This window comes from Anabas testudineus, chromosome 12 (genome assembly GCF_900324465.2).
Source record: "Anabas testudineus chromosome 12, fAnaTes1.2, whole genome shotgun sequence".
Lineage (NCBI taxonomy): Eukaryota > Metazoa > Chordata > Actinopteri > Anabantiformes > Anabantidae > Anabas > Anabas testudineus.
This window is the reverse complement of record NC_046621.1, coordinates 13,600,349-13,620,441: the sequence shown is the minus strand read 5'-3', so window position 1 is coordinate 13,620,441 and position 20,093 is coordinate 13,600,349. Positions and strand designations below refer to the sequence as shown.

The 20,093-nt window shown below is 42.9% G+C and overlaps 1 protein-coding gene across 2 annotated transcripts in view; it reads left to right on the top strand.

The window, feature by feature from the left end:
- Positions 1–2,709: 2,709 nt before the first annotated feature.
- Positions 2,710–20,093, top strand: part of runx3 (RUNX family transcription factor 3) — a 45,606-nt gene continuing 28,222 nt past the window's right edge. Inside the window, exons 1-2 of one of the 2 annotated variants that reach the window (XM_026355797.1) lie at positions 2,710–2,958; positions 3,291–3,401. In XM_026355797.1, the coding sequence (XP_026211582.1) occupies positions 3,344–3,401 (58 nt within the window). In that variant the 5' untranslated portion in view covers positions 2,710–2,958; positions 3,291–3,343. The remainder of the gene's footprint in view (positions 2,959–3,290; positions 3,402–20,093) is intronic. The other variant, XM_026355796.1, reaches the window with a different exon arrangement.

The following is a 20,093-nucleotide window of genomic DNA, read 5'->3' as shown; positions in this document are numbered from 1 at the left end:
CACAATGATCCTCAGACTATTTTCCCCTCACGGTCATGGGCAGCGCAAAGCCATGAGATACATTTCAAAACATGAAGCAGATGTTTACCTAGACAAAGAAGAAAAAACACAGAGCGGACTGAGGACTGACAAAAAGGCCTTGACTCCAGCGCTTTCTTCAAACTTCAAATTTGGCCTGCACTACAATAGAGCCAATTCCCATTCTTGCACAACGATGTGGGACGGTCCTATATTTGTTTTGCTTTTCTCGATTCCTCATTGAAAATCCAGATGCAATGTCTTTCTTTCCACAAGTGGACAAGAGTAAGGAAATTGACAATAATCTGAAACAGTCTCACTTTGTGAAAACAACTAGCAGAAAAGCACATTTCTCACTTAAATGACATCTGAAAAATGAAACAACGTGATTACAAGGTACATGTCTCACTTGCACAAATGCGTGCACGTAGAAGGATTCTACAATGTCAAAAACACGATCCTCTGTACTGAGGAACCGGCACACTGCACTCTTGAGCATCCCCTTGTCTAAACAAACACAGATGACCAGATATGTACCAGAAAGTGCACAAAAAACACTGCTCATTTTTATAGATTCCTATATTTTCTTAATATAAAGAATCAAAATGATTCAGCCATCAGCTCTGCGGCCTTGCACAGCGCCTGCGGGCCTGTGTGACAGCAGCTACCTCTTGTTCAGCAGAAGGACACAGAGCTGTAATCTGTCCTTGGGCTGGCAGGCCAGGCCCACGGCTATGTCGGGAGGCAGGAGAGGTGTTAGAAGAGGAAGCCTCGCTGTGTGTGAGGTTAAGTCAGAGGCCTGTAGTGGCAGCGTGGACTCATTGATAAAAGCCCTAGGCCGCGGCTGTGGCCTCAACATTCGGCCACACTTGCCGACGCGCCGTGTCATTTAGCCCGCGCTGCCGCCTAACTGAACGGCAACTGCTCATTTACAGGGCAGTGCGGGCTACCAGGAAGAGCGGCAAGCTCTCTCTCTCTCTCTCACACACACTCACACACACTCAGAACATGGCACTGTATATACACATACAAACACATGCTGTGGTCAATGCAGCAGTTTTGTCCAGCAATTAGCAGAGGACAACGTGGGCTGACATCCATACACAAAGCAGTGTGAAACAGAAACAGGACCGAAACACACACACACAGACACACATACACACACACATACACACACACTGATTTCCAGGGAAAGCAATCGGGTCACATGAGTGACCAGACGGTGGTTTGGGTCTGTTGTCCCACTGCCAGACATGGTCACAATGTGTCACTGGGAGACAGGAGAAAGGAGAGAGGAAGTGCGGATACCACAGGTTTGCAAATGTCAGTAATTTGTGCACATTCTCACACACACATAGGCACACAGACACACACACATGTAGTACTACTACAATTTTCTCAGGTTAACAAAGCGATAGCAAACTGTTAAACAGTTTCTCTCTGCACATTAGTCACTATGCTCGTCATACATTTCTGTATGAATCTTAAGCGTTATGAATCACTTCCTGTTTCTCTCATTACTGCAGAAACAAATGTCAAAGTAAACAGCAATAAAAAAAAACTACAGAAAAAGGAAAAGATGATATTGGTCTCAAATCACGTCGCAGGCTGATACTGTACAAGCAGTAGCCACATGAAAACACGGTGAACACAGTGAAAACTTTTCCGCTCTTAAATTCAACCTAGAAAATGAAAAAGTGTGAAAACCACAATCAGGTTAAATCGCTTTGCACTTTCAGAGGGGGAAAGAGACTACACAAGCCCGCAAATACTGAAGTTTTTTTTGTTGTTGTTGTTGTTGTTGCTCTTTCTTTTTCATATTGCAAAAGGAAGCTCATGCAAAAAAAAAAATAAATAAAAAAAGTTTACTTTACTGTGTATCTGAATATTTGGAGGAATACTCTGAGAGTGCGCTCGTGCTCACGTGTGGCAAGAAGAGATACATAAAAAAAAGACAAAGAAGGGGAAAGAACAAAAGAAGAAGACATGGAAGGGATAACCTGGCAGACAACGAGAGAAGAGGGCAGCAGGCAGAGCTGAGCAACTGGCAGCTATGCTTCTAATGAGACTAAGATTATGATACTATCAAGTGGTAAGTGAGGGTGGAGGTTTTGCAGGCCCAAAACCACTGGTTCTTACAAACACAGATGTGCTGTGAGTCAGGCAAACATAAAACTAGCACAGGACACATACACACAGTCGAGAAGAGCATGCTCAGTGTTGTTCGGCAGTTACAGACAAAACTCTTTCCTGTCTTTGAGCAGTGGCAAAAGCCACAGCTACATCTCATTTTCTGTTTTCTCTTTCTCTGTCTTCTCTCACTACACTCTGTTTGTGCTTGGCGTAATACATTTTAAATGCCTCTCGAACTCTTCCACAGTGATTCCAGCGCTTTCTGTAAACCTCAGTGAGCCACAGTGGCGCAGGCCGCTGCCCGGTTTGAACTCAAAAGAAAACAAAACGTTTCCAAAACTTGGACGCCCAGTGAAAAGTGAGAGTGAAGATGGCGAGTCAGAGAAGGAGAAGCGTGGAAAGTAGAAAACCAAAGCAGAGAAACGAGAGAAAAGGCAAAGACGATAGGAGAAGAAGGAAGGAGGGGGAGAGGGTGGGAGGGAGGGAGAGGCCCGGTGACCTCACGTGACATGTGACGTGGGCTCCGCCACTCACAGAGGGGAGTGTGTGTGTGTCTCTGTGTGAAGGATGGCGAGGAGGATGCAGATAGACTGTGGCTTTTAGCCTTTTACTAGCATCGACGCTCCAGTCAGGCCACCACCATCGTGAGTGGAGAGAGAAGGAGACAGACCACGCTATCAGGCCAGCTGGCTAACCTCAGACCCTCAGCCGGCTGCGTGACAGAGGACCACAAACCTAGTCCTCCTCGCCAACCTGCCTTCACCACCCGGGCTCTGTTAGGTGGGCCCCCTCTCATCTCCAGCCCTGGTGAGTCCACCTCAACACCTGGAGACACAAAGTCTCCTGTTGCCTCAGTTTAAACTTTATTCTCATTCTATTTTTTCTTTTCTTTTCTTTTCTTTTCTGTTTTTCTTTTCTCTCTCAAATGTCTCCTGGTGCTGCTGCTAGCACATGCGGCTGCTCTCTCTGCAGGCTTGTGGCTTGGGATTCCTGCGGTAGTCACAAACCCTAGATTCTTGGTTGCAAACGCGCTCAGAGCTCCAGGAGTTTTGTCCTCTCATGCTCTCCTTCCTTCTCTCTCTTCTTTGCCTCATGCTCCTTGGTTTCTGTGTTTCAATTCTACTTTTTCCCTTTGCAAGGTCGGTACACATCGACTGCTGCAAGGGCTCCACACCGTCTTGGCTTCCCTGTCATGGCATCCAACAGCATCTTTGACTCCTTCTCCAACTACAGCAGCAGTCTACTCAGAGGTGAGTACTGACCCTCCCCTCTTCCTCCCCCCCCCCCCCCCCCCTTCTTCGCTCCCACCCACACTTTCTGTCCAAGTTGTTTTGAAGGTGTAGCTTTGTCAGGTTGACTACTTGTTTCTTCTGACATTTGACAAGCCCAAGGACATGTTTAAATGTGAGAGCTGGGGGCTTCTTGTGGTGTGTGATTTGCACAGCAGCCATCATTTAGTTGACTGATATGGCCTTTAAAGGCCTTTTGCCTCTGCGCAACTGTGTTTTCTGTAGGCTTGATGGAGTGCCGCCATAATGGGATTCTCACCACAGACATTCATTATCAAGTGAAACTCGTTCTCTCTGTGAGAATACGAGCTCAGAGGCTCCATGTGACTGGGCCCTTTACTGGAACATGGCAATACAATAAAAGAGCAAAGAGAAAAAAACATATTAGGCTCTCTCACTCTGCTTTAATTCCAGTAGGTACTTTTGGTCTGTGTGGTGAGGTGAGTGCACTATACTTGGTGATGCTAAACGCTACCCTCAATGATGAAGCCATTTGTTGCCATGGTAATTCCAATCAGACGGCTTTTACTTGCAAATACCCGAGCGTACGAGAAGTTGAAGAAGATTGAACGCTTTGCCTGATTTGAATGTGAATACGTGTTGAGTTTATTCCTGTAAGTGATGACAAACACACACATAAAGTAGTCAGAGAAGTTGTTAATCTGATGGCAGCGGGGAGGGGAGAGGAGGGGGGGGGGGGGGGGGGAGGCACGTTGTTCCCACTCATCGTCACACAACCACTGAGACAGCCACTGAAAGGCAACAGGAAAAAAAAACTAAATCTCCTTTCCAATTAAGGCCTTGTTGCAGTGTTAATTAGAGACAGCCACAGGAGAAGTACTACCAACTCCTAATTGTTTGCAGAGTATATCTTAAAATCTCTGGAGCCTCTCACACACAGTCAGACACAGACAGTCAAACACACACACACACACACACTCAGTACATCTGTGTCTCACATGAGAACAATCCTCTGATATCCTAAGTGGAACTGCAGTGACAGGGGGATGATGTTCCACTGTTCTCACTGCTTCTACAGACACCCAGGCATTTATAGTTTCCCCCTGACAACATTCAGAGCTGGATCTGCAGCCCTTCATCTCCTCACTGTTCACACATCAGAGCGTCACGACTTCACGTCTCAAGCATGGCACGCATCAGGCCTTTAAGAGGCTTTAACCTAATGTGATTTTTGGGTGGCTGATTTTGATTTTACCACCCACCAGAGAAGCGAGATGATGGAGGTTACGGAGGGGAGAAGAGAGACAAACATTTAAAGGTCTAATCATCCATTGGAAATCATTAGCAAATATACAATATCCTTTTACAATTCATTCTGTCAGTATATTGAAATCAAACTGCAAGAGAACAAAGAGCAAGAGTCATTAAATCCTGCAATTCAATCTGAAAGCACTTCAAATCTGAACTACCTCATGTAAGCAAAATACCCCAGTGGTTAATTTAACAACTTGCATTACACAGGCAAAGCAATTTGGCCACGGTTCCATTTTTTTCAAACTAAAATTACGAGGAACGGTTATGTCTGTAAACTCTCGAGCTCTGACTTTAATACTGTGCAACAGCTTATGGAAATAATGTATTCATCTCTTCAAAAATCAGGAAATACTGCGGTAAGCAACATCTCATTCATTTCAGACATGGCACAAAAAGAAAGTACACCCCTTAAAGCCTGTGAGTTGGTTTAAAACAAATAAATGCTAAATATAAGCTGAGAAGACTTAGATTATTGATATCTTTTTATGTGATACAAGAAAAAACAGACATCAGTACTATGATCACATGTTATTATCAGTGGTACATTATCTGTACGTGTTATATTGGTACTTCTTATATATTTCAGACTATCGCACAGTGCAGACAGAGAAAACATGTAAGCATGTGATGTGCAACATCAGATGCGCTTAGCGTGAGAAGCGAGAGGACGCCTCACCTCAGAAACCTCAGTCCTCTGCTAAAGTTCAGGGAGACACGCACCGACACAAACGCATTCACATACAAACATCCACGGAAAACCTATGACACATGCACACCAAGTCACAACGAGAACAGGCCCAGCAGCTGTTCTCATGGCGCCTCAGCTCCGCATGGAGTGCATGAAAAGGACAATAGTCTGACAGTTAGCTGTTGTGACAGAATCGAAGAAAAAAAAAGAAAGAGAGAAAGAGAGATGGAGAGTTTTGCATCAACAAGGCGTTAATCTGATCCAGACTCACAGTGCTGCTGCAGTTCACTGATAATAACCACAATGAGGCTACACCTGCAAACCCTCACACAGAAGCGCCACTATTTAATAAGAAAGCAGCAATTCTGACACATTCACACATTAAAAAAAAAAAAGCAGTAGGCTCCAAAAAGAGCACCGGACTTTCCACCTGTGAAGCAGAATTGTATAAACTTTACTGAGTTTTCCTTCCTGACATATTGGCAGTGTTTGCATCAGGTAGGGTACCTGGTTTATAGCAGCTGTGACTGGGGCGGTGTGGTGGGTCATATCCTTGGCACAGTTACTGTCACCGCACTTCCCTCCACTTGGAAGGGCCGCCATGTTCCCTGCAGGCTGCTTTATACAGGGGTCCGTTTTTTAGAGCGTTGCGCTCCTGGGAGCCAGCTCCTTTTGTGGCAGAGAAAAAGGCCTCAGTTTATTAGAGTGGGAATGGTTTTATATGTTTGGCTTATTGCGCTGCATGAATGGGAGTCAAGGCTTGTGTGTTGAGAAATGCACCATGCCTCACCACAGTTGTAGAGAGGTTATTTTGGAGGATTCTGGGAGGTGGTCTGGTTTGTTCTACAAGTGTCGGGGAGGAAAAAGAGTGAGAGACACATGCAAAGTGTGAGAAAAAAGACATTTTAAATGCATGCTACACTAAAATGAATCATTCACAGAGGATAAACGTCGATGAATTTCAAGCTCAGAACCACTGACACATAAAAAAAGTGCCATACAGTAGCTCAAAAAAGAAAGAGACTATAAATTTAACAGAACACATGGCTGGCCTCTGGTGAATTTATTAATAACAAAGTCATATGGCAAGTATTTTTTCTCCCTCTTTTAAAATTGACATGCCTGATTGGACCCCATTCAAAATCCCGCAGAGTGCAAGGCCCCAGAGTGACGCCAAAACAAGAAGACTGGCTGAGCGGGCAGAAATCTGCAACCAGATATAAAGAGTTTCAATATTCAATAAGTGAATCAATAAGTGAAAGAAAATAATAGAAAACGTATGGCAGTCACAGAGCAGTGAAATCCTGTCTTCAATTTAGTTGAGTATAATATCTATTTATAAAACTCTGAAGGCATATTGGATGGAAGAAACGCTCTGGACTTGATTAAGGCTGTAAACGTTTTTGTAGGTACTTATTTACTTTTTGGTCCACCTCCCCCCTTTTCACCATCTGTCAACACAACTGTATGGGGAACACTTTCAGGGGTTACCAGTGAGATGGCTTCCAGGTAGACCATGGAGAACGGCATGCTGATTATGTGGTCGAATAATCCCAAACCTTGCCTCAGCCTGTGTATGCTATTGGCTCAAAGCTGCAGGCTCAGTGTTGCGTTGGTCAAGGTTGAAGCCGTGTAAAGTGTAGTAGTAAATACAATTTTCTGGTGGTCCGCAAGCAACCACACGGGCCAGATACCTTTCAGCCAATCTGATAATATGGATTTATGCTGTAAATGTTTCTGTGATTGGAGACAAAGAAAAAAAAAATCTTCTGAAAGGTTGAGCAACTTGTATCAACAAACACTACCAGAGGGCGGGACGTTTCTGCTATTCTACTGTGAAGTGAACTGGAGGTGTGACGAGTCAGAAGCAGCGTCCAGCGAGGAGCTAATACGAGCCGAGACTGGTGCCGGGGCCAAGCAGGCAGGAAGAATTTCTGGCTCGGCGTCTTTGCCCCCTTTCACACAGTTCATCCAGAGTTAGTTTGCATGTTAAACTGTGTGTGATCTGATGGCGCATGACAGATGGAAGAGCTGTGAACTCTGGGGATGTATGCTGAACACGTTCACTAAGACCACCCTCAAGAAAAAAATAAAATGAGGATGTACTATAGTCTCTCCACTGCAGAGTGGTGGTTGAAAAAAAAAAAAAAACAATATGAGGGATGCACGTGTCCAAATATGATGCATGTGACATCAGAGGAATACACAGTATAATGTCTAGACCAGCTTCTTTAACTGGGGCTGTCTGCTGTAAAAAAGAACTCAAAAGAGGAACAAGCTGCACGGCGGAAGGAAAATATGCAGACTTGTCCTGAAAATGATTGCATAATTGGATAATGAGGTGGAAATGGTCACAATATAAAATTCTTTTGCTTCATTTTTAAAAAAAAGCAATGCCCGTACTGGAAGAGGCTCTTCTATTTCTATGACTCATTTCTTTACGGTTAATTTTATTTCACTTACGAGCTGATATTTCATATAAGCCCTTACGTTAAAATGATTAAACCCACATCGTTGTTATTAGACTCGTCATGATCTCATTCGTCCTGCACGGCGGACGACTAAATTAAGGAAAGGCCTTTTTCTCAATTTTCTGTTTCTTAATTTTGTTTTAAACCTACGCCCTAAACCACAGGCCAGCCCCACAGCTTATTACATGGTAAGGCTGGGATCGTAGAGAAAAACACAAGTATTATTCTAAGCTAATTTATGTATTATTAACCTAAGTTTATGCAGCAATTACGCAACTTTATGGAATGTGCCTGGAATGTCGGGCAAAACTGAAAATAAGATTTCAAAGTAGAACCTGAGACAAATGCTTCGTCTCAGGTTCAGTTTGTTTTCAGTAACTCTGGCTACAATTAGGGAGCTGTGACCCAAGTTTGACTCAGATGAAGAAGACTTATTGTTTAGACCCCTCCCTGTATCGTTTAACAGATGTTGTCAACAACATCCTTTCGGTTGCAGTAAGGAGGAAAAGCAAAAAAAGGCCTATGACTAAGCACAACGTCGATTGCTGTGCACTTTTGTTTTTGACATTACAGTTGCATTCGAACCCACAAATTACTTTAATGGGTGGGCATGGGTCTGGTCGGCAGCACAGAAAATGACTCAAACTTATGGAGATCCCACATGTTCAGGAACATACAGTATCAGCACAGAGCAACTCTTTTTCTCTTTACATAAGATGGAGCACAGCAAGAGCAGAGGACTTTATTTTATCATGTGTGAAAGTTTAGCAAAGATCTAAGAACCAGAGCACCATCTGTCACCATCAAAGGATCACAAGGAATGTTTTTCACAGACAGAAAAATCGGTCCTCCAGACTGAATCTTCACTTCATTATGAGCAACTTTAATCATGCTCAAAACATCCTTATAGCCTAGTCCTCTTCCCATAAGCAATAAAGAAAAAACTTAATTACGGTGGAGGAAATATGCAGATAATCATAGGATGCGAGAGACTGCAGGCTATGAGATGTTTTCTGATTCTCTATTTTCCTCTATTTTCCCAGAATTTTTTTTTCAACTTGTTTACATACAGTTAATTGTCGTTGCAATAAAACATGTTTTTGGGCTGCTCCTTCCCTCCCCTCAAACATATCTTTAACCACAAGGAATTGATTTCTGTGGAGACAGCATTTCAAAAATGGGATTTTTAATTTTCTCTTAGAATATTTCCTCGTTGGGTACAATTAACTGACGGCGCTGCATCAGTAATGGGCCACCTACTTGTTCTTTCCCATGCAACACTTTAGGCAGAAGAAGCACATTAAGTCTTATTAATGTTTGTCTTCTGACTAAAAGAGAAATGAATAATTTCAGCCTTTTGCATGAAAAAAATTGTTCGACATTTAAAACATTCACACAGAATTCACCAGCTTCTCTAATATCCCTGCTTTCTGCAGCCGTTTTTGACCTGAAGTAAACTTTAGTGAGCCTGTACTTTCTCTACAGCTGCTCACTTCTGTATTGGCTCAGTAGGAAACACCATGCCAGTGATTCCCCCTCAGCTGTGCAGCAGAAGTGGCCCCTCCATCTCTTCTCTATAGTCTGTCTGCTGTGAGGTCACTCCGTCTGCTGCAAATGCCATTCTCACGGTCACAGACACCGCCGCCGTCACGAGCGCAAACATACAGGAAACTTAAGGCTACACACACACACACACACACACATATAGGCTACACACGCAGAGTCACACACACACACACACACACACACACACACGTCCACTGTCTGAGTTTTTCCTCGTGCTGAGTCAGAGAGGAGCAGGGCATGTCAACATGATGACCGTGACGTTTTCCCACTCTAAATGCTGTCTGACCTCACTGTAATAGCTGGTCAGGACTAACATATGGTCTCCTGATGCCTTAGTCCAGCAGAATTACCCACATGGTGACTAAACAGCAGAGGACTTAACTGAAAAATATCAGTGACTGCTTTCTTGATTTTATAAAGTGCCAATTTGTGTCTTGTGCTTACAAAAATATTTAACTGACTACTGTGTACTGTGGTCACTTGTGTACTGATAGAACTGAGAGTTTCTAACCAGTCTAACCTTTTTCAATTTACAACCCGCGGTGTGACCTAGAAATCAGATGCAGGTCCAAAAGCTTTGATTCCTGCACTTACTTATGAATTGTCATATGTTATATAACTGTAGTAAACTGTGGTGACCTTCCATTATCTTTAAATTAAATATAAATTTAAAAAAAAGTGAGTCCACTCAGGTCTCCAATTAGCATGACAGCTAGTTGTGCTAACACTGCCAACATGGCAGAAAGTGCCTGACGGACTTGAACAGAACTTTTCCCCTTTAATCAGTGTGATGACATAAGAGGCAGACAGTCAGCCAGTCATTCAGTCAGTATAGAGTTTGATTAACCTAATTACCAGGCAGCCAGACTCCAGGCTTCTGATTGGGTTTACAAACCCTCCTTGTCAACGTTGTGTCATTAGCTTGTCGTTAGCCGCGGCCGCCTTGACGTGGAGCAGCGACGTACCGGGCCTAAACACAGCAATCAGGGGATTAGTGTGCACTTACAGCAAAGCCTCAATGGATGCCTCAGGCTCTGAGTCAAACAAGGGAAAGTCCTGCCTTACTATGCTAGCTCCATGTGGCCAGGGTGCTAACTGTACATGAGCAACGCCGCTGCTGATTAGTGATGGAGATGATGAGAGGAAACATTCAGTCACTTTGGACATAGGGGTGGTTTCCCGGACTCCAATTAAGCCAAGTCCTTTAGTAAAGTAATGACTTGAATGGAGGGACTTCACTGAAAATACGTTTTAGCCTCCAATTAGGTTCGCTTAATCTCAAACTGGGAGTCGGGCCCAGAGACATCACAGACACAGGGTAGCAGACAGTGCAGCGGCGGCTGCACAGAGGCTCCGTAACATTTGGAGATGATTCATTTTCTTTTAATTCACTCCGAGATCAATTGGATTGATTGGCAGTAATTACCTGCTGTGCAAAAGATAAGATTTATGAGTGAGGACAATGTTGCGTTTCAGTGCTCTCCTGAGCGCCCCGACTTGCAGGCAGTGACTCACCAGACTCTTTTTTTTCTTTATGATGAAAAACCCTGAGGGACAGCTGAGTACTTTCCAAGAGTTGTCTCATGTCTGCAGAGGAAAGTGGCACGGACACTTGTCAGGAAACCAGCACCGGGTTCCTGCTCGAATCTGGTTGGATTCTGTGGCGAGTCAGATGTTGCTCTGGAGGCTGAACCTCTCTGAAGAGGGAAATAAATGCAAATTCAATATTTGGGGGGATCTTTGAAGTCCAATTGGATTTGAATGAGTGTGACAGAACCTGGAATGACCCCTGCTGAAAGAGTCTCTCGACATCGATGGAAAAAAAGTTGAAAGGGACAAACACTGATGACAATGGCTGAAAAGTTGGAAACGTGTGCACAGTGTGTAACCCAAAATGCTACGACTGAATATGCGTGTGCAAAGAGGCCTCGGTAGGTTTGTTTACTTAAATCCATGTGAACGTGAATAAAGAGGCCGGCGGAGAACAATACAACTGACCCAGTTCCTGGTTGGCAGAGCCCTCTCTGACTTGCGATTTGCTGCTTAACGTTCATACCATTCATTTCATACGTTAGATATGTTACCGTGCTCCTTCGCAGTTCGAAGTAACAGGGACCTAGTCTCAAAAAATAAAAACATGTGGCTTTTGTTGTAGGGAGGAATGAACAACAGCATTCCATGTGCAACCACATCAAAGGTCCCCCTCACCATGGGGCTAAATGAGGGCAGACTGTCCTACTTGCCCCTCCTGACATGACTGCCACTAATTAACCAGAGATCTAAAACTGACACTTCCTCTTCATCACTTTTTGCTCGTGCGTTCACTCTAATCTCCACAGTTTTAAATGTGAAGGGCTTCCCTTTGGGCTCCGGCGAGAGGGGACAGCCACACAACAAGCACAAAGGGGCATTGTCTGCTGGTGAAAATGTGGTTTACAGGCTCTGCTATAATGGCTTGGTGGTTGCTGGAAGCCATGCGCACTTCCTAATATTCAACTCACATGCGATTTCATTTTGAGAAAAGACTGAGCTACGGGGCTTTGCTGTGTACGAGAGAGACGCCTCACAACTTATTTTCTGAGCCGACAGGCTCCCTTACCCCCTCCCTGCTCTTTACCCCCTCTTCCCCTCTCTGGTGGCACTACTATATTTGTGTAGGATCTCTAGCGATGGAAGAGCAGACACAGGCTGTGTTGCCAGTCAAACGTGTTCGGGCTGTCAGACTGAACGGCTTCCAGCGCTGCGATCTGTCTCCTCTCCTCGTCAGTGGGAGCTGTTTGATCTGACAGAGAGACTCCATTAGAGACACAGGGAAGTTCAACTGCTGGGAGGTTGGATGGCTTCAGCAGTCAGAGTAGCAGCCCAGAGAGGAAAAGGTTTGCACACACAGTCTGGTTGCAATCTTGGTGTCTGTGCTGTGTATCTATAAATGTCTCTGAGCATTACTTACTCTTATTGTAGGTGTGTGTGTGGCTACACGTTTACGAGTGTAATGTAAGAGAGCCCAACTTGGCTGACATATTTTGGGGCTCTCTCGAGCAAAGGGGTGATGACGCAGCGGGTAATGATATCATAAATGTGCGGCGCTGCTAAGCTGCAATGACAGAGAGAGAGAGAGAGACGGTGAGGGAGAGAGCGAAAAAAAGAGAGAGAGATTGATTTATATGCTGAGGCGGCAGGAAGAGCAAGTAAAATGTGCTGTCCTACCATAGTTTGCCCTCAGTCTCACGGTGGTGATGACCTCATAAACCTGTGCCGCAGTCCAACACTTTACAGTACATGCTGGTGTCAGAGCGGTGAGGTGGTAGCTGAAGGTTTACTTCAGACACAGACCAGTCAGTACACTTCATGTGGCTACAACTAATCAGGAGGAGCTCCGACAAATGACTTGATTCTCCAAGACATATTTACAAGCAGCACAAGGGATTCGAATTAGATACGCTCAGGGTAATTTTATCACCTGATCAACCTGTGTGATATCTGTTAAAAGCAGCAGAGAGAATGAATTTTGATGTGGCTACTGATCTCCTGATCTGTGTGTGGCAGCTGGGCTCTGGCAGGGCTCTGGCATCGGGACTGCATGGCAGTTAAACTGTCACTGGCAGGAACTGTAAATCTTTTGCAGAAGGTGAATGCAGCATGACAGCGCCACAGGTGCGTGTGTGTGTGTTTGAGCGTGTGTGTGTGTGTGCTCTCTAATCTCAAGTCTGTAACAGTGCTACAGTTGCTCGTCTGTCTTTGTCCCTCAGCCATCCCGAGGAGCAGTCTACAGACTTTTGGCTGGACACATTTGGCAAAGTTAGAGTGAGTCAAGATACTCTTGGGTGTGTGTGTGTGTGTATATGCTTCTGTGTGTGTCTGTTGGGGGTGGGGGTGCTGTCACTTTGGCAACGCAACTGCACATATTGCAGCGATTACCACAGCGGAAAAATGTTTTTCTGCAACATGCAATTACTACAGATTACAGATTGCCGTCCTTGCATCAGAAGCTCTCGCCAGAAAAAGAGAAACACTGTGCGTTTGTGTGTGTATGTGGACTCGTGTGTGTGCGTGTCGTTACACACAAATAGACAGTCAGACACAGAGACAAAGAAAGATGAGAAATGATTATAGCTCACACTAAAAGCCACAACTGAAAAAAATGAGGGAGTTGACGTATTTATGGGACTCATTTAGATTTAAAAGTTATACTGACTTTCAGGGGTAAATAAAGACCCTGGAAAAAAAAGACAATTTGTCCTACAGTAAAATGAGGAAAAGTAGAGCAGGGTACATTTAGTAGGCCTTTGTCTATCATCATCAACATTATGAAAAGCGTACACCGATGTCCTCATGAAGTACACAACACTAAATGCCTTCAGTCATATCAATTTTGGACTTTACGTTTTGTTTCAGGTTACAAATCACCCCGAATATCAAAAAGTTTCCTTCAGGTCACACTAAACAATATAGCCAAAAAGTGGTGGCCCGCAGCAAGGCAGGGCCCTATTTACAAACCCACCAGATCAAAACTCCAACCAAAGTGCTCCCATTATAGCACGGGGCCCTTATGGTGAGCTTACCATCCAATGCTACTTTTAGTGGGTTTCCAAAGAATAAACAGGCCTGCAAACCACATCACACGCTGCTGACTGTCATAGTTGGGTGAGTGTACCCGACGGATGATGTGAGGGCGGAGCGACCGTGACATCAGGGTTTACGGCGAGTTCCCCCTCTGCCTGCCTCGGGTGTGGTGTGTGCCATTGAACTGTCACTGAAAGGGCAGGGAGGGGGCCTGACCACGTTCAACCCCTTATCACGGTGAACCCATCGAAGCGTTTCACTGTGCTTTTCATGACTTTTGGAGCTATTGTTAACAGGAAAGAAGTGAGCACTGATATGTTTTCATCATATAATCACATTCACCAATTCTGATGTGGAACAATCAGTGGAGAGAGAGGTACTCAAAGCAAAGTAAAAGTACCAACACCACTATGTAGAATTCCTCCATTTAAAAGGCTATCTGAGAAAAGTATTATCAGCATAATGTACTGTGCAGCAACATTTGCTGAACAGGGCCTAATGTAGGCGCAAATAATGATGATTACAGAAACATTGCAAAACGTTGTCTTTAAAAAAAGGGCTGACTTCAAAAAAAATTTGCTATTCTGTTCCCAGTCATATCAGACCAAGCAAGGCTGCAGAAACAAAATCCTGAAGTGTGCGTAAGGGTTTGTTGTATGGATGGGGAATCCAATTTGTGATTTGTGAGAATAAAACTATTATTACTAAATTAAAGTACTTGTTCTGTAGAAAAGAAAAGGGATTGTAATAAGATAATGATAAGTATGTATTTTACAGTGCTAGCTGGTTGAAGTAGAGCTAGTTTTAACTACTTTATCAAGGTTAGTTCGGTCAAGTGGTTCTTAACCTGATGGCTGAACCCCCTCCAAAGGGTCACAAGAGTCGAGGGTCATGAGGTGATTAATGGGGTTGAGAAAGAACAACAACAAACTGCTACTAAGATAACAAACAAATCCTAATAGTTTTTGACTATTTAGCATATTTTTGCTTTTTGACTTACTGGATAATTTTAGTTACTATAGTTTGGATGTGTTTAAATCAAACAATCAGAAAAGTTTAGAAAGAGCAGCTATTAAAAGAAACCACAAACGTTGGGAACTATGAGTTTAATATTTAATAATACATTGTGTTTCAGAGGTTTATCATAATTAGTAGGCGATAGCTGTCAAATATTTGCAGTACAGCAATATTACTGCTGTGACATTTGGTCAAACTATGAAATTATAAAATAGCACAATATTGTAAAATACCAATTTATTGTACTTTACGTACTACTACCACTTTACGTAACCTCTCCATAGGATTTGGGAGGCGTCATTATGGCACCACTACCAAACGTCAGACCACAATGAACTCAGTGAGACGAAGTGTCAAACAGACACATCCATGTTTGGTATGTTTCAGAATGAATGCAGCCCATTTACATTCAACAGACAGAAATAAAAACATAGTCGTCCCCCAACAGCCATTATGCTGCGCAATTGATTCAGAGGGCTTTAATAAGCCCTTGGCTCCATTCTGCACCTTTTATAAAATGTAAGCAGAGTATTAAAGATGTATGAGATGACTGTGCTCATTGTCTCCTCTGGTGACTGCTGCATCTTGGCTCATCACAGTTACGCAGTAATTAGCTGCTGGTTTTGGAAATGTCACCATCCTCTTCATCATTTTCTTTTTTTTTTTTAGGATAATATATACTCTAAACGCCTTCAAGGATCTGAAATTGGAGCCTGACACTCTCATGAGTTACTGGATGTATAATGTACTACAAGGGGCAAAATATAGAAGAAAACTATAGAAAATCAAATAAAGTCTTTTGGGGTGATTAAGAGCTAAAACAAAGTTTGAGTACACAAATGAATTCCAGTGATCATTAAAACTAACACAGACAGCCTTGGTGGAGGAAAAAATAACATACGAATTTATGTGATCAAAATTGTTCAACGTGTTTCCTATTTTCTTGTCTGAACATCAAAATGGACAAAAATGACCACCAATTGTGATGTGCTGACACATAATGTAATCAAAATTTGAGAGAGAATCAGCCATCAGAGCAGCAAGAGCCCAAAACCCAAACACTCTGTACCCACTCACTGTTGTTTAAAAGTTTCTCCATATACTTGTGTATATAAACACTCCGACGCTAGAATATGATTTGGCTTTGAGGGGACTGGCACAAATGGCTTTGGTGACTTACATCATGCTTGGAAGTCTAATCACAGACACTCTTGTCATATCAAGCAGAAAAAGTCCATTTCATTGCGAGCTACGTTTCAGAAAAAGGGAGGGAAGGGTAAACAAGCCCTGCGTTCCACAGCCACCACAGAATTCATCATTCATACAAAAAAATACCCCGAGCTCCAAAGTAGAGCTAATTTAATCCAAGAGGAATAAAACTCCATTTCATAAAAGTCGTCCATTCAGAACACTCATATTTCCACTGAGCAGAAACCCCCGGCTGAAATTCGAGCAGACACTTTTCGGAAGGAATGCATTCGGTGGGTTGAGGGCCAAAGCTTGCCCTGTAATTTGTGAATGTACAGAAATGTGTGACCGCCACAGCTCCACTAAAGATAGAAATCTTTGTCTTATGTCATCGCAGAACCTCAAACTATTTCTAATTGCCCCCATAGCCCCCTTTTCCAAATGAATAGCTTTGCATCCAAGGGCTTATGTGTGCACATCTGAAAATAGCCCAGGAGTTTACACGGGCTAATAGATCAGATTCAGTAAAAAAAAAAAAAAAAAAAGAAAAAGCAAATCTTTGAAGGGATCTCCACATATCTGTGACTGTTACTGTTTTCAAAGTAACTTTCAAGTGACACTGAAAGCAGTGTGGGTGGCATTTTGAAGCAGGTATACGCTTACAGACCCCAAAGGCTTCCACGGGTTTCTGTGCTTATGGGGATCATACTCATATTGGTCGTTACAATCTGACTCATTATATATGAAACCTGAAGTAAGTGGGGTTTGCTTTGGCTTCACACACACACACACACACACAGAGAGAAGGAGGGGTCTCTGCTGTTTCTTTGTAAGGACTCCAGTGAACCTTACGATTAGTTAAACTTCATTTTCTACATTTATTTACATTTCTCTAAAGAGACATAAATGAACCTTTTTAGAGGCGTTTGACAAGGGCGGCTGCTTCACGGTGAGCCAACCACTCATTTTCTGGTACCCCAGTGAACACTTTCTTGTTATGAGTGTGCATCATGGGTCAGGTGAGCAACCCAAGAACAAAGTGACCATCAGTAAACAAAGAAGCGACTTCTTGATTCATATCTGAAGGATCCATTTTCTTTTGCTGCTTAATTGTTAAGAATCATATACGCTGAGGCCTATTTGAGGTGGGTCTGGGGTTTCACATATCCTCCAGGAGTTCTGTCTTGATTTCAGGCTCGACCCACCCGGATCATTAAAAATCGTTCAGGGGCACGGCGGGCTCTATCCTCAATGCCTGTGCGGCTGAAACTGTAGAAACTGCATGCTGAAATGTGGAGGTCTAAATGTGACAGGCGCCCGGAGCGTACATTAAGGCTGAACACGGTATAGCTGGGGCATGTGGTCACGTGGTTACGTATTAATAATGAACTAGGGCAGAAGGACGACTAAAATATCACCGGCACTGTCATTGTCCCATTCGAGCTTTACTCTAAATAGAGGCCACATGACAGGTGATCTGATCACACATGATTTTCTGCTGTTAGGACTGTAAAGATCTAACTGCTGCTGCTATATGATGGGATTTCACTGTAGATTATGTGATTTGGGATTTCCCTCACATTTTCAAGCACAAAAAAAAGCACAAAGAAAAAAAAAAACCCAACTGACACATATCCTTCTGAAGCATTTTTTAACATAATTTTAATAAATTTCTCTTTCTGACTGGTGTGAATCCTAGTTTGTTAAATGGTGAGAATAAAAAAAAAAAAAGGTGATTCACCACACCTGCCTAAACCACCATCCCAGATCACGAAATTAACAAGCAACCACAAAACAAGGGTGGTTCAACAAGGGTGTTAGACAAACTTGCAGGTTAATATTTCTCTGGCCCCAAAAAGGGGGTGACTTCTACAAACACAAATAAAAAAAAAAAAAAAAACAGGCAGGTACAAACTAAATAAATGAGAAGAGAGACTTGATGTGGACTTTCTGAGAGCAGTTAATTCACATTCTGGTTTGGTAAACAACTGTATATAAATTGTAGATTTGTTTTTCCTACTCCTCTCATAAACTAGACAATTTATGCATGCTGCATTGACGCACCACCACTGACACTGTGAGGTTTGTGGCCAGGTTTGATCCCACATAAACAGCTAAATAAAGCTCTGATGTTCACGTTATTGGGACACTTGAATTGAATTAGATTTTTTTTTTTCTTCACTCTTTTTTCTGCACCTCTCCTTCTCTAACTGACTCCTCTGTGCGCTGCAGAGGAAATTAGAAGACAATCTGAAGGCACTCCGCGGCACTTTGACTGCACTTTTTTATTCTCATGAAACAGCTGAAGAGCCGCCACACGCACACAAAAATAAAAAAAGTGTCCTCATTAAAAAAGAAACGTGCACTGATATTTCAAAAATATGCTTCAAGTTAAGTCCAAATTGATAAATTAATTATCAATTTCCTGTTTTCTTAACTTGATTTTAATATTTATTTTCCACAGTATATTTAAATTGTATTTATTTATTTATTTTTAAATAAGAGCTGCAACATTTTATTATTATTGCAACAGTCAAATCGCAACATTTCTCAACATAAAATGCAATATGTCCCCTATAATAAACTCCACCAGTGCTCACCTTAACAAAAATAAATTCACACACAGTATTTTGAGGCTGTTTGAAAAATGCATTTACACTAAAAGACATAAAAACAGCGAAGCAATCGATTCTCTAAATGTTGTATTCAAAGATGAAAATGGAAACTCTAAGGCAGCACACGGTTTCAGCGTGCGGTTATCAAACGAATAAATACCCGGGCTTTCATTATCACTTCATTTGTTCATAATAATTAATTTGAACGTGATACAATCAAACAACTGTAACGCAGATGTAGAAAATAAGAGTCCACGGTGCGTCTCCCGACGACAAAAACGCCTCACGGACCTCATTCTTTTAACTGTTTTGACTAAAGTCTGAATTAATTCAGATTTCCGACGATCTCAGGGCGCAGATAAAAGTTTCCTTTTCTCTGCAGATGTGAAATGTCTGCCTCAGACCGTGGGACTGTGACGGCGATTGAAAAGGCAAATGCGCCAACTAGTGTCGGAGAGCAGCATGGCGCGGCTCGCTGGATGTGCCGTCATTTGATGCAGCCCTCAGCATTTCAAGTTTCTAATAAATCGAGCCTCTGGCGCACACAAACACACGCTCATTACCCAGTTTTGGTCGTTTGATGTGGAAAAAAAAAAAAAAAAAAGAAAAACCCAATTTGCCCGTTTGCTTTAATTTTCTTATTGAACTCAGTTCAGTCAACTAAGGTGATACGAATCTGTCTCAAACCCATAATTTCAATTTATAGAAACCGAAGGTGTAAAGCAGACGCAAGCTTTTTATTTAAGGTGCAGAAATTAAAGTCAAACCACAGGCCTGTGCCGCGTAAATCATAAACACCTTCATTAAATGGAGGTCAGAGAAGGCGCAGTGATGAACCAGTGGGATAAAGGTGCAGATGTTGCAGCGTGTAGCCTGCAGCCGGTTATTAGGACTAGGACTGGTCATTCTGTGTTAAATACTGCAGCTAATCAAATTTAATACTACACATTAATCCAGCCGTATCTCCAGCGGCGCGTGATGATCACTGCATGCAATGTAAAAATCAATTTATGTCCAGATCACTTCATTGTTTAGTTCTATGAAACCACGTGGCGCCTCTTTAAATAGGCTTCCTTATAAATCATAATTTAATTCCAGCTAAAGGTCTGTCTAAACCGTGTACACACACACACACACACACACACACACACAGACAGACACACACACGCACGCACGCAAAAGTATACAAGTAGAGAGAAAAGCACAGATATGTATCAATAATTCAGCGTCAGTGTGTGACAACAGCGCAGGGCTGGAGCAGAGTGTGTGT